Below are 14,849 nucleotides of genomic sequence, written 5' to 3' on the forward strand. Positions count from 1 at the left end.
ACCTAGAATTCCTTCAGTATATTTTTGTTGGAAGCTCATACCCTTAGATCATGACCTGAGCTGAAGTTGGACTTAACCAGCTGAGCCACAAATGTGCTCCTAGATGTTCATTTTTCTTTGTAGTGGTCATTTTATTGTCATGCTGGTTTGTTATTAAGAACAGTTTTAAAATTTCATAGAAACATTTCTTTTCTCCACATTCTAAGTGTGTTAGAACTTAGGTGAAACCAGTCTTGATACTGATTTTGAGAAGTTGACTTTGAAGTCAAGTGGTAATGAAGCTTTTGGGTTTTATAGGTCTACCTTACTATTTTTTTTTAATTAATTAGTTGTTTTTTTTTAAGTAAACTCTACCCCCAATGTGGGACTTGAACCCACGACACCAAGATCAAGAGTTGCATGCTCTATCAATGGAGCCAGCCAGACACCCCAATATGATCCAAGTTATGATTTTTTGAATTGTACATGGGTTATATAGGTCTGAGTAAAAAAAAAGTTCATCCTGCTTCTTTAATCAGAGCATTTAATGACCTAAGTGTGTATTTTGTTCTCTTGTTGTTCATCCAGGGGCTGCCTATTGTCAGTTTATGGACATGCTGTTCCCTGGCTCCATTGCCCTGAAGAAAGTGAAATTCCAGGCTAAGCTAGAACACGAGTACATCCAGAACTTCAAAATACTGCAGGCAGGTTTTAAGAGAATGGGTGTTGACAAAGTAAGTAAATTTTATTCTTTCATTTAGATTTTTCTTTTCTTTTTCTTTTTTTTAATTTAGGTTGTTTCTTAACTAGTAATTGTTACTTAGGAAGTGAATGCTGCCCCATAATTTTGGACGTGATCCCCCCCCCCCCCCGTCTGTATAGTTATCTTTTCTCCAGTTAACATAGAATTTACTGGGAGCAAAGTTTCCCTCTACCTTCTTACCCTTGGTTTCCTTGCTGTTGTTCTCCTTTATTTAAAAAAAAAAATTTTTTTTTAAATTTTTTTTAATATTTATTTTTGACAAAGAGAGTGTGAACAGGGAGGGGCAGAGAGAGATGGAAACTCAGAATCTGAAGCAGGCCCCAGGCTCTTAGCTGTCAGCACAGAGCCCGACATGAGGCTCGAACTTGTGAACCACAAGATCATGTCCTGAGACAAAGTCAGCCACTTAACAGACTGAACCACCCAGGTGTCTCTCCTTTATTTTGAAGTTACTAGTGTTTGGAGGAATCAACCTGTAAATCTGTACTCGTGATTTTTTTTTTTTAAATAATACTGTTTAATCTTTATTAGTCTGAGATCTAATCCTTTTTATCCCTGGATTTACATCTCTAAAGCATACCATATGGTAGAATAAGTAATTCTAATAGCAAAGATTCTAGAAATACTTGGTTTTTTTAGCAGGGTACAGGGAAGATACCTTGTGGGTGCTGGCAAGTTCCTTTTTGCCCCCAACAATATTTGACGGTACCAGAAACAGTCCACCAGACTTTTTTAGGACAAATATTATCTCTGTTTTAATAGATTATGTATTATTGCAAATTAAGCAGTTTTTCCCCTCCCCCCTCATTAGAATGGTTTATTCTTTTATTTTTAATTTTTTTTTAATTTTTAAAAGAATTTTGATGTTTATTTCTGAGTGAGAGAGAGAGAGAGTGGGGGAAGGGCAGAGGGAGGGAGAACACAGAATCCAAGCTAAGCTCCAGGCTCTGAGCTGTCAGCACAGAGCCTGATATAGGTCTTGAACCCGCAGATGGTGAGATCATGACCTGAGCCAAAGTCAGATGCTCAGTTGAGCGACCCAGGATCCCCTAGAATGGCTTATTCTTTTAAGTCATTTTTAAGGGAAAACTTTTTTTTAGTAAAGTTTATAGTCACTCCCTCATTATCTTGCTATTGTATCTGGTCTGTATTTACTATGAAATCAGTCTTATTTTACTTTTGTTTCTATACAATATATAAAATATGCATTTGTATTGAATGAAAAGCATTTTGTTACCAGGCATAGTTAAAACTAGGTATAGCTTATTATATGCAGTAATTTTTCTTTTTATAGAATTCTATTTTATTAAAAAATTTTTTTAACGTTTATTTTTTGAGAGAGAGAGTGCGTGAGCAGGGGAGGGGCAGAGAGAGAGGGAGACACAGAATCTGAGGTAGCTCCAGGCTCTGAGCTGTCAGCACAGAGCCCGATGCAGAGCTCGAACCCACGAACTGTGAGATCATGACCTGAGCTGAAGTTGGATACTTAGTCGACTGAACCACCCATGTGTCCCTCAACTTTATTTTTTTCAACAAGGAAAAATTTTTAAATTGTTTTTAAAGTTTATTTATTTTTGAGACAGAGAGAGACAGAGCACAAATTGGGGAGGGGCAGAGAGAGAGGGAGACACAGAATCAGAAGCAGGCTGCAGGCTCTGAGCTGTCAGTACAGAGCCCGATTCAAGGCTTGAACCCAAGGACCGCGAGATCATGACCTGAGCCAAAGTCGAACACTTAATCGACTTAGCCACCCAGGCGCCCCATCAACAAGTAAAATTCTAAAGCATACAAAAGAGTGAATAGTATGATGATCCCTCTTGAACCTCAGCAATAATCAAATCATGGCCAGTTTTGTTTCAGCTGTCTTTATCCTACCTGCTCCACACTCAGGGAGTATTGAGAAGTGAGTTCAGATGTAACATTTTGTTTGTAAATGTTTCAGTATTACAAAGTAATTTCTTAAGATTCTGTTTATTTGCATAGAGGGTTAGATATAGTTCAGATTATTACATACATTCTTTTTTATAAAAACACCGTTGTAACTGGAATCCTTGAAGAGTTCAGATAATTACACTCTGGCCAACAGTCCAACAATTTGAAGTAATACCTGATAACATGTATCCCTGTACAATAAGAAAGTTTCTAGGGTCCTTAAAGTATGTTTTAATAGAATTGGAATTACTTGAAAAACCTACCGTTTTGTAGAAATCTGTTCTGGGACTGCTTGTGTACCTTGAGCGATTTTTAAGACAAAATTTTTCCCCCTTTTTTTCCTAGATGAATTTTTTTCCAGCTTTACTGAGATAGATTGACAAGACAGAATTGTCTTTAACAGTTCATTGTTGATACTTGTGCTTGGTTTGTGCTCTGGGTTTCATACTTTGTGATAGGCACTGTGGCCATGCAGGTTGCATAGGAGATATACTCTTTACAGTGCAGTGACACGTCTTAAGATGCCTTTGGATGTGTGTATGTGACCTCTATATGATACAAATGAGCCTTATTCTTTTGCCTTTCTGATTCCTTTTGATGGACTGGGAGGGTGGTTGGCAGGTCTAATTAAGTACTTTGTGGGAGGCAAACTGAATTAAACTTGCTCTATAAACTTTCAGGGGCTTACTTAACACGAAGTTCTTGCCTCTAAGAATTTTTTTTTCTCCTTCCAGCAGAGCTTTATACTGATTTGATGCATGGACAAGTTTGATGCTTGCCAAAAGCCTCTTGCTTTGGGCTAAATAGTCTTGATATTTCTCTGCAGATAATTCCTGTGGACAAATTAGTAAAAGGAAAGTTTCAGGACAATTTTGAATTTGTTCAGTGGTTCAAGAAGTTTTTTGATGCAAACTATGATGGAAAAGACTATGACCCCGTAGCTGCCAGACAAGGTCAAGAAACCGCAGTGGCTCCCTCCCTTGTTGCTCCAGCTCTGAACAAACCGAAGAAACCTCTCAGCTCTAGCAGTGCAGGTAAAGCAACAGAACAAAAACACCGTTTACCAATGATAGTGTTCTAGGTATTCCTTCATTCAGCCTTCAGCCAGAATCTTCTGAGCAGCCACAGGTTTAGGGAGATTAAGGAGCACAATCCCAGCCACGTGATAGGAGCATGGATTGGGGCATGAGGTGACCTGTGGTTTGTTCTTGGGTCGCTGTAGCCCTGTTTAAACCACTTCATCTCTGCCCCACAGTGTCTCCTGTAAAATGGGAATTTTAGTACTTGCCCCAGAGGGTTATTCTGGAGGCCCGAATGGATTACTTTCTTAATTTTGCCAACACTGAGGTTAGCTCACATAAAAGATAGCTTTAGTTTGAACACAAGGACATTTCACAGGGCTCTGGGGTGGGGAGTTAGAACCAGATGTGAGAACCCAGGAACTGAAGAAGCCTTTTAGGTCTCTTAGGGACTGTGCTTGGCTCTCTGCATCGTGGTTCTGTCTGCAGACCAGCTTCCTCTGCTTACTTCAGGCTTCCCTGCCCTCCGTAGAATTTGAGCTCCTAAGTGGCTTTGGCTTGCTGTGATGCCAGCAGAATCTGGGAGGCAGTTTTTAGAAACCTTCTCTAGATGGTTTTGGCCTGGTAGGTTTCCCAAAACCTGTTTGCAGTAGTGTATTCGTGGGACATAAATATGCTTTGGGACAGAACAGGTGTTCTACAGATGCTGACTCCTCCTTTGCCAGAAAGTGGCAAGAATATTAAGGTCCCATAGACCTTGAGAGAGGCTGATCCATCTGGTAGGTAGAGAAGGACATTGAGTGTTCTTTCATAGCTTTATTGACATACGGCTTTATTGAGATATGATTCACTTGCCATACAATTCGTCCGTTTAAAATAGACAGTTGTGTTCTTTTTACCATATGTACAAATATGTTCGACTGTTACTACTTCCAGTTTTAGAGTATTTTTTATTACTCCCAAAAAGAAACCTCGTGTGTGCCCTATAGCGGTCACTTCCCGTTTCCCCCCAGCTCTTCCCTTCCCCTCAGCCCCAGGAACCCACTGATCTACTTTTTGTGTGGATTTATCCATTCTGGACATTTCACATAAGTAGGATCATAGAATATGTGGTCTTTGTGTGTGGCTTCTTTCATTTAGCATTAATGTTTCCCCAGTTCATCCACATCATAGCATGTGGCAGTACTTTGTGTTTTTTAATGGCTAAAATATACTCCATTGTATGGCCGAACCACATTTGATTCATCAGTTGGTCATTTGGGTTGTTTCCACTCTTGAGCTGTTATGAGTAATGCTGCTTTGAACATTTCTGTATAGGCTTTTCTGTGTGGTTCTATGTTTTCATTTCTTTCGGGCATATATCCAAAGGTGTATACTTGCGGGACATAGTTCTTGGGTCATATGGTTACTCTGTGTGACCTTTTGCAGAACCACCTATTCTCCAAAGTGGCTGCACTGTTTTACATTCCCATCAGCAGAATGTATGAGGGTTCTGATTTCTCCAGATACTAAGTGTTAGCTTCTTAGAGGGGGATCTGTGCAGGTAACCCTGTGCATTTCGTATTTCAGATGCTGGTAACAGGAAGTGGAGACTTGGAGTAAGATTCAGTCTTGGGGATGAACGCAGACTAGAAATCATCCAGAGGAACTGCCTGTACCTCTGGGTGAAAGGCCTTATGGGTAGTAAATAGTTTGGGGTGTTAGGAAGGTCAGATATTTTTAAGCCTGGCATAATGCGCAGCCTTACAAAATAGTTGCTGGATACATGATTAAAAACGTGGGTGACACATTTACCTTGAGGTAGCCCATCCTTGATTGTTTTAACTTTACTAATCCTTCCATGTTTTAACTTTACTACTCTTTCAGCTTTGCTTACAGAGAAGTCTGTGTGTGTGCCGCTGAGGCGAGCGCATACTTCAGAGAAGTCTGTATATCCTAGGCAGGGCGCTGCTTTTCTCTCATAACCCTCTTACACACCTTCTAAAAGGCAAACAGGGTGTGGGTTATGAGATCATTGGGGGTCATAGCAGTCTCTACCACCCTCCCCTTCCCAAGTCAAGGAGCTTGAGGTTCTAAGGTGGGGGGCAGCTTCCTTCCCAGATGGGAAACCTTGGGCACCTGGCAGCAGCTGGGACTGTGAGCTCACTCCTGGCATGAAGTTTGCCTCTGCTCCATGAAGTTGCCCCGTTTGTGGATTTGGTTGGAGCTCAGTTAAGGTGGACCATCTGTATGCACCAGAATGGCGGTGTCTTTCAGGTGATAGTCCTCTTAACCCCAGCAGAAAAAAGCCCTCACAGAAGGGCTCATTCCCAGCACACAAAATGGTGGCTAAACTTGGTACTTATCTCTGCTGCCAGGATAAAAACCACTCTGGGCAATCATGGAGTGCTGTCTTGCATGCTGGGCTCTCTACACTGGGTCCCTTCCCTGCACAGCTGTGGATCGCAGGTGGTCACAGCCTCCTCTTGCCCCTTGGGTTCCTTGGGTCTTGAAATTTCTCCTCTTAAAAAAAGCTCCGCTCCTCTCTCAGCTCCACAGAGGCCCATTGCGACCCACAGAACTACTGCAACCCCTAAGTCTGGCCCCGGCATGGTGCGAAAGAACCCTGGTGTGGGCAACGGGGACGATGAAGCAGCTGAATTGATGCAACAGGTAGGCGCCTCCTGTGTGCAAGACGGGAGTCACTTCGGAGGAAAGGACCCTTGGCAGCACTGAGCATGGGAGGGCTGTCTGTGCTCTTGTGGAAAGACCTGCCTCGTCCCCCTGCTGAAGCCGTCCTTGTGACGTGGGAGCACTTGGGGCGCGGTGTGGGGGTGTGAGTGTGCACGTGGAGGGGGAAGAGCGGGGTCGGGCATGTCTAAGGTCTTTGAGTGTGACAGAAACCGATGTCTTTGAAGACCCCCCGCTGTGCTAGAACCCTGTGGAAGGTTTCCAGAACTGTTAGGGTTCTGTGGGATTCAGAGAAAGTCTCTTGAATTTGGCTCTGACAAAAGGTAAAGGAGAGTCTTTCTAAATAGTAATTAAAAAGAAGATAGCACAGGCTCTCTGCTGCAGTCCTGGGTCACTGAAGAGCCAAGTGAGAGGGGAGCTGGTCTGGGAAGCCTGCTGTTGCTCTTCCTTTCTTGTCAGTTCAGTGACTTGAAATGCGTTCTTCAGGGTTAAGCACCTGAAGGCCCCCGTCAGAGGTGTCTGCAGCTCTGAACAGAGTTTAGACTTTTCAGACATTTTCTCACCAGTCCTTAGAGTTGTTTGTTTGCTTTTGGATGATTCTCTTGATTCATTCTGGTTTTACAATCAGGGATGCTCTATGATTCCTGTGCATTTGGGATTGAATCCTTTTACTTTTCTAAGAGCCAAACCTTAAAACCTGATGCAGTGGCCTCACTTTGACCTGGAACATCTCGTGACCCATACCCTGCTCCTTGGAGATCAGGACATGAGAGCCTGCCCAGAGAGCACAGGTGTTTGTTTGTTTGTTTTGGGTTTTTTTTTTCAGTCTTCGATTTGTGTGTGCCCTGTGCCCCTAGGTGACATAGGAACATCAAGGTGACTGGGTCACCATCCCCATTAGTGTGGCTGCCTTGAGTGCCCTCTGGGCATGGTCACCGTGAAGTACAGAAGTCCCGGAGAATAAGACTTCCCGGAAACTGTTGGTTTTCTGGCAAGGATGGATGCAGGCAGCAGTCTGAGAGAACAGCCGTGCTGCTCAGCCCCAGGCTGGGTGGCCAGCACAGGGTTGATCTCGGACTCTGGAGGGGACACAGCGGCTTCTGTGGGACAGCTGCTCCTGGCTCAGCTCGAGTCCTGTGCGATGGGGCACAGGCTGTGGGTTGTATGGATTTGGGGATTTTCTGGGCTCTGCCACTTTACTTCTTCTTGGGGTCACTTAGCCCCTCTGAACTGTGTCGTGTGAAGTAGGGCTCATATTTGGCTCATGGTAGTTGAGTGGACTACATGAGCTGATGTTCTGTCCGGTTCCTAGAGTGGGGTCTGGGATAAACGGGGAAATGGCAGTGGATAAAAGACCATTGTAATTATTATAGTTTTTGTCCATGGTCTTAAGAGAGTGAAATAGATTCTGAATTACTTTTCCTAAAATACTTTTTTTTTTTTTGGTTTTATTTACTTTTGAGACAGAGACAGAGCATGAGTGGGGGAGGGAAAGAGAGAGAGGGAGACCCAGAATCTGAAGCTGGCTCCAGGTCAGCTATCAGCACAGAGCCCGACGCAGGGCTTGAACCCATGAACCGAGAGATCATGACCTGAGCCGAGGTCAGACGCTTAAACGACTGAGCCACCCAGACACCCCTTGAATTGTTTTTTTAAAAAGTTCATGTGAGACAAATTGTTTTGGTGAAATATACAGATGTTAATAATAACAAAAATGGCTGACGTTCTTAGAGTGGTTTGCCATTGCTGTACCGAGTACTTGGGTTTCACTTTTGCATTAGTGCTGTGAGGCCGTACAAACCAGGACAGTGTGCCTGGGGAGGTTATGTGACCTGCGCTGGAGTGTGAGCCAGCTGCCTCAGCCCTACCTCAGGAGTACTTTGGCTTGCACAGGGTTTCCATTTTAATATTTTGTAATGTGAAGGATTTTTTAGATTCTCTCCAGGTTGCCAGAGTCCTTACCTGTAACACCCTGTTACTGCTTCCTTGGCTCATTCACATGATCTGTCTGGCCCCTTGGAAGTATTTGAATTTGTGGCCCTTGATGAAGGTGTGGAGGTCTGGGGGACATGACTGATGTGGGAAATAGAGCCAGATGCGCTTCTTAGGGTAAGAGGACAACAGTGTATTTTTACACAGATTACCTCATAGTATTCGATTCCTTAGGAGAGCTGCAGTGATTCCACATTCTTAAGGTATCCTGGAGAAATTTACTTTTGGTTGATTTGAGTCCAAAGCAGCACTGTTCAAAAGAAGTAGGATGCAAACCAGAAAGCATATCTATAATTTAAAATATTCTAGTAGCCACCGCCATTACTGAATATATCTAAAGTGTTAACTTTTTAACATGTGGTCAATACAAATCAATGAGATATTTTACGTTTGAAGACTGTTACTCATCTTTGAAATCCAGTGTGTGTTTAATATTTACAGCCTGTCGCAGTTGCATTGGCCACATTTCAAGTGTCCAAATAACCACTTGTGGCTCCTAGCTACCGTACTGGCCAGTGTAGGCCCAAAGCATTCTCCTTGGGTTTCCTAGGTTATGGCTATTACTTTTCTACAAGAGAAGGTTTAAGAGTGGCATTGATTACTAGTCACAGAGTTTTAATAACCTCATTAGTAAGCATTTTGAGGAGTGAGGAGTGAAAGCCAGTGATTTATTAGTGTGTGCTGATTGTTTGTGTGTGTTTCTTGTGGATACATAGTTATTGAGTGATATTGTAGAGGGGTGCTGGTTTGGCCCCACAGGTAGGGCCCAGAATGCTGGCTCGTGGTGCCCTGGATGATTTGTAGGCCTCAGGAGGTTTGAGTGGGGTTGTGAGTGAGGTGCTAGTGACTCATGAGTGGTAGACTCCAAAGTGTAGCATACTTTTTGAAGCTATTTTGACTTCCTTTTCATCCTCAGTCCCTAATGTGATCAGAAGACCTCTTGCCTGGCCCTTGGATCTTGGCACTGAGGATTTAAGGCAGCTTCCTACTGCTGGCGTTGGTCAGCTCTTGCCCTTCTATCCCCTGTCATATTCTACTTTGGGGCTGATAGTTTAGAGAAGGCAACAAGCAGTGGTAAAAACAAGGGTGGAGAGAAGGGGACGTGTCAGATGATTTAGTTTTGCTGGTAGTACTTCATTGAAATTCTCAATTATTTTTAAAAGTGATTTCTGTGATTGATAAAGGAAGAGTGAAAGGCTGTTTAGAACCTTGATTCTGGTTTGGTCTGTTCAGGCCTTTGGTGATGAACATTGAAATTAAGTAGTTGACAGAAGGTCCTGTGGTCCTTGTCACCTGCTTCTCATTTCTGGAGGCTTCTTGACACCTGCTTCTGAAGGGGGAGTTTTCTTCCACCCTGGGACAGGACTTGATCCCTTTGGCTGTAGCTGGCTGCCTGTGAGGCGGTAGGGAAGCTAAAGAAGTGGCTTGCTTCAGATTTTGCAGCTTGCTCAGAAGGCTGGACTAGTTTTCTGCAGTGCCTTTCTGGCCCTCAGAATTCCCTGCTACCCAGTTGTTCTCTGCAGCTGCACCTTTGGTTTCCTGGCTTGGCCTTCCCTGTGGCCCCAGCCTGTGTGTCCCGTGAGGATTTTATGCTGCATGGTATGTCATGTAATGTGCATTTCATGAGAGTTAAATCAAATGCACATGTCATAGATTTGAATATGCTGGAATGAAGATGTGCACCATGCTTCAAATACACAAAGGGCCATGAGAGTTGTTAGGACTTTGTTACTCCGATTAGATAGATCTGGCTTAAGCACTGAGATCTGTTTCTTCATTGGCCTTTTGTGGGGAAGGAGAGCCCCCCAGCGGGGCACCCGGAGGACCCTGTAGCACGTGCGACAAGCCGATGAGATGCTCATGGAGCTAGCTGTGGAACGTGTTGGGTCTGCTCCTTGCTTCCGGGTCCTGTCTCCCTTTTGAAACTCTCTTGGGAGAGAGACAGGTGCCAAGATCCTCTCCTCTTTTGAGTCATGGATCTCTTTCCCCAACCCCAACATGCGGCAGCCCAGCAAGAACCATTGAGTTTTCCATGCCCAGGCCTCTGTCACTTCCAGCTGTGTTCGGCTAGCAGTAGTCATCTGTAGTCTTCTCCTCCTGGCTCGCCATTTCTTCCCACTTCTTTGGACCGGACCCTCTCTTTCCATTGACCTCCACATGCAGAAAGACTGAATTTGAGCAGTGGCATGCGGTTTATGATTGTCAGCCACCTTGCCGTGCTAGGTTGTGGAGTCTGCTTCGGTATTTGTCTCCAGATCCCCTCCAGATCCCCTAGTTTTTTCTCCTTGATCTTTTCTCAGTCCCTGAGAAGTTCCTCATGTTCCATGGTGTGGCTTGCCTTTCCCTTGGGGCTGTTAGAGTCAAGGTGGCCATGAACAGGCCCACTTTATTTACTTGGAACTGAAGAAAACTGATACTGAACTAAAGTGGCGGTTTGTCCCTGCTAGAGAGTTTGATGGAAGGCCACCTCTCCTTTGGGTTAGCAGGTGGTCTGAGATGTTATTGATATATAAGCGCCAAGTATCTCACCCGTTTCAATGTCTTATACAGGTCAACGTATTGAAACTTACTGTCGAAGACTTGGAGAAAGAGAGAGATTTCTACTTTGGAAAGCTAAGGAACATTGAATTGATTTGCCAGGAGAACGAGGGGGAAAACAACCCTGTATTGCAGAGGATCGTGGACATTCTCTACGCTACAGACGTATGTGTTGACATGAGGATGTTTTCTTGCCATTTGCCACCAGAGGAAATGTGTTATCTGGTTGGTGTCAGCAGACTCAGTGCTGATGCTTGTTGTGTTCCAGCATAGCAGTTATCAAAAGACTTTAACTTTGACCCCTCAGAGTCACCTGGAGGGCATCTCTGCTCAACCTCAGCCTCTGCCTTGAGGTCTGTGAGCCTTTGAGGCAGGAATAGGACACGGAGGTGGCTGGCTTGCCCTGCTTCTGTAGTTTATGACCACTGATAGGTGATGAGTGCTACAAAATGCTCTTAACACCACCATCCCGTTCCACCCCCTACAGCATGGACCCCTCAGCCTGAGGTGCTATCTCCATTTTATCAGGGTCCCAGGCATGACCTGGGAACCAGTTTGATGTTCTCTGCCCACACCTGTGAGATTGTAGTTTTGTTCCTCCTTCCCAGGAGTGTGCCTGGTTCCTCTTTCCTCACAGTACTTTATGGTCCCGTTTCTTGGGATCCATGTGTATTATTACACAGCCGAAGCTGCTGATATTAATCATGACATATTAGCTGATCAGGGAAGACTGATTTTCCCTAGATTTAGGATTTGGTATCTTGCTGTGTCCACTGTTTAATGGCTTTACTTTTGTGTAAGTCTGCATACCTAGCAAGGTCTGTAGGATCAAGCTACAGTGTATATCTAAGTGTTTTGTAATGTGTCTGTATAGCAGTATACAAGTAGAAGGTAATGTTAATATTGTCGTTAACACTGTTCTCTAAACATATCAAGTGAATTTTGGGGGATGAAGACAGATGATTAAAAAAATAACTTTGTTCAGTAAACCCTTATTCTGGGCTTGCTCTGTGCCAGCTCGTGAAAACAAAGGGGATGAAGATATAGGGTTCCTTGGGCTGGTCTGAGTAGTACTTTAGTGGTGTCATATCTGAGGTAAATTCAGCTGTAGAGACTTAGTTTTTTTAAAAAAAAGATGGTAGTTGAAGGGAAAGACTGATCTTTATGGTGGTGTAGCCACTGTCAGATGCCAGAATGGCCTGGAGCGAGAATGAGGCCGGAGTGTGAGCCTGTAGTTGTCCCGTGCTGCTGAGGTTGAGTCAGTCTTATGGCTCTGGTGGGTATTGTGGGCATGATGAGCATCCTGGGTGAACTGCAGCACCCACAATTGCATGCGTGGTTCCTAAGTGTGGTCAGAAGAACGCAGAAGGGAAGAGCAGGCTGTAGGACAGCTGCTGGCCAGAGATGGTGTCCTGCTGGACTTCATCATGACCTCAGGGGCTTTTGAGGGTCACTTTTCTTGTTTTTTAACAACCTTATTGAGGTATAATTGCATAATGAATTGTACACATTTAAGTACAACTTGATGTGTGAAATCACCACCATCATCAAGAAATCAACTTTTGGGAGTAAATTTGTGCTTAGCGTTTGTCTTTTGTAACATGTGTTTCCACCGTCTAATAAAAGTAGTGGTCGCTGGCCTTGTGCTATTAAATGTCAAGGGTGTGGTAGAGACAGGAAGAGCCATAGACTTTGAGAGGCTTTAAATATGAGGAAAGTGACCCCACAGTAGAAACTGTTCATTTGGTGCTGAATAACAGCTTTCCCCTCTCATTTCCCCATTTTAGGAAGGCTTTGTGATACCTGATGAAGGGGGTCCACAGGAGGAGCAAGAGGAGTATTAACAGCCTGGACCAGCAGAGCAACATCCGGATTCTTCACTCCAAATCATGTGCTTAACTGTAAAATATTCCCTTTTATTATTCTTAGAGGACTCACTGGTTTCTTTTCATGAGCAAAAAGTACCTCTTCTTAAAGTGCACTTTGCAGAAGTTTCACTCTTTTTCCAATGAGTTTGAGTTAGGAGCTTTCACCTTGTAGCAGAGCAGTATTAACACCTAGCTGGCTTACCCAGGAGCAGAGAGTCCGACCATGGGGCTCCCCGTGTGGATGCTGGTAACACTGATTGCTGGAGAAGGTGTTTTTATGTAAAGCACTGAGGTGGTGGATACCTCAGTAGAGAAATGTAAAGACTGATTTGAATTTTAAGCAAATGTGAAATCTTGGCAGAGAACGTTTTAATAAATAAATGCCTTAAGAGTATTTAAAATATGCTTCCATATTTCAAAATATAAAATGTAACATGACAAATTTTATGTCTTTGACATTGTGTCTGGGAAGGAAGGACCAGACCTCTGGACCTTTGGAATCTGCTGTTCACAGGCCTTGCAGGGCTGTTTGAATCTGCAAAGGCCTAGACCTTGGCCCAGAAGGAAAGTATAAAAAGTTGCTCTGTAAAGCCATTTGGTGTCCTTGACCAATTGTATCCCTGCTCTAAGAAGCAAGAGGCATTGTTGCCTGAACGAATAGAGGGTATGTTTCAGCCCTGCCATGTTTGAGTTGTAGAGCTTCAATTTCAGTGAACATTTCTCTGACGATTTTTCCAGTTATCCCCGAAATTTCTGTGTATTGTGTTTTTTGGGAAATGAGGTGTGTCCAGTTTTTAAATCTAACAACTACTTTTGGGGACTTGCCCACATCTCTGGGATTAGAATGGGGGTCATGTCCTATTTTACTGTCTTTTGAGTTTACCTTGAACTTGTTTCTCTTCTCTGCTCCCCTTGCCCACTGGGGACTCCTCTTTGGCTCCTTAAAGTTTGCTGCTTAGAGTGTAAGTTCAGCAGGCAGGTGGTCATGCTGCAAGTTCTTTCTGGACCCCTGGCAGAGGGAGTGACCAGTGAAGGCCGTCGCTACCTTGGGCTCTGCAAGGCTGGGTGTTCTCGGGACCTGCTGTCCACAGCCCTCCACTGTTACCGGAATACTTTGCCAGTGCACTAGTCTCTTTGGAGATCAAATTCATTAGTGTGTTACTAATGTTAATTTTCTTTTGCAGAAAATACAGTACCGTGTCTGAATTAATTATTAATATTTAAAATATTTCATTCCTTAACTCTTCCTCATTTGCTTTGCCCCTAGCCTGTTCAGTTCCTTTGTTTGGCAGAATTCTGCAAAATGTGTGTCACCCACTACTGAGATTGTTCAGCCCCTGATGTATTTGTATTGATTTGTTTCTGGTGGTAGCTTGTCCTAAAATGTGTGTAGAAAGCAGATATTTTATGATAAAATTGTTGTGTAGTGCATGCTCTGTGTGGGATTCAGAGGAAAACCCAGATTCAGTGATTAACAATGCCAAAAAATGCAAGTAACGAGCCATTGTTCAAATGACAGTGGTGCTATTTCTCTTGTGTGGCCTTTTAGACTTTTGTTGCCCTAAAATTCCATTTTATTGGGAACCCATTTTCCACCTGGTCTTTCTTGACAGGGTTTTTTTCTACTTTAAACAGTTTCTAAATAAAATTCTGTATTTCAAGAGTGTCATGTCTTCTGAAGTTTGTCTTGCCCTGAGTATATTCTTTTAGGTTCAAATGGTAAGGTACCAATTCTTCTTTCTTAAATTTGGACTGATCCTTTCAAACCTTTCGCTGTTTCAAATGTGCTTATTTCTAAGCCTGTTTCTTTTTTCTCTGTTCTTGACATTACATTTATTTCTCCGCTTCCTGCTGTTAGACATTCTCATGTTACTGTGAGAGGTCTTTGAGAAGCCCAAGGCTTGGCCCATCTGCCTTGAAGTCTTTTCAGGCCGATTCCACCAGAGAAACATACGGCTGGATAGTGCTTGCTGGATACCATGGGGAGATAACTTTTTTTCCTGCTGAAAGTATGTTTCAAAGGCAGTGAACACAGTCTGAATCTATGAAATAACCTGAAATTGTCATCATTTTCCCCTCCTTTTAAAA

At 43.5% G+C, this 14,849-nt stretch overlaps 1 protein-coding gene across 1 annotated transcript in view; it reads left to right on the top strand.

Annotated features, from left to right (window-relative positions):
- Positions 1–14,430, top strand: part of MAPRE1 (microtubule associated protein RP/EB family member 1) — a 28,934-nt gene extending 14,504 nt beyond the window's left edge. The window contains exons 3-7 of the mRNA XM_039237697.1: positions 568–713; positions 3,501–3,708; positions 6,224–6,345; positions 10,906–11,058; positions 12,681–14,430. Coding sequence (XP_039093628.1) covers positions 568–713; positions 3,501–3,708; positions 6,224–6,345; positions 10,906–11,058; positions 12,681–12,737 — 686 coding nt within the window. The 3' untranslated portion in view covers positions 12,738–14,430. The remainder of the gene's footprint in view (positions 1–567; positions 714–3,500; positions 3,709–6,223; positions 6,346–10,905; positions 11,059–12,680) is intronic.
- The last annotated feature ends 419 nt before the right edge of the window (positions 14,431–14,849 follow it).

This window comes from Hyaena hyaena, unplaced genomic scaffold, assembly GCF_003009895.1.
Source record: "Hyaena hyaena isolate Hyena2069 unplaced genomic scaffold, ASM300989v1 scaffold_131, whole genome shotgun sequence".
NCBI classification, from domain to species: Eukaryota; Metazoa; Chordata; class Mammalia; order Carnivora; family Hyaenidae; genus Hyaena; species Hyaena hyaena.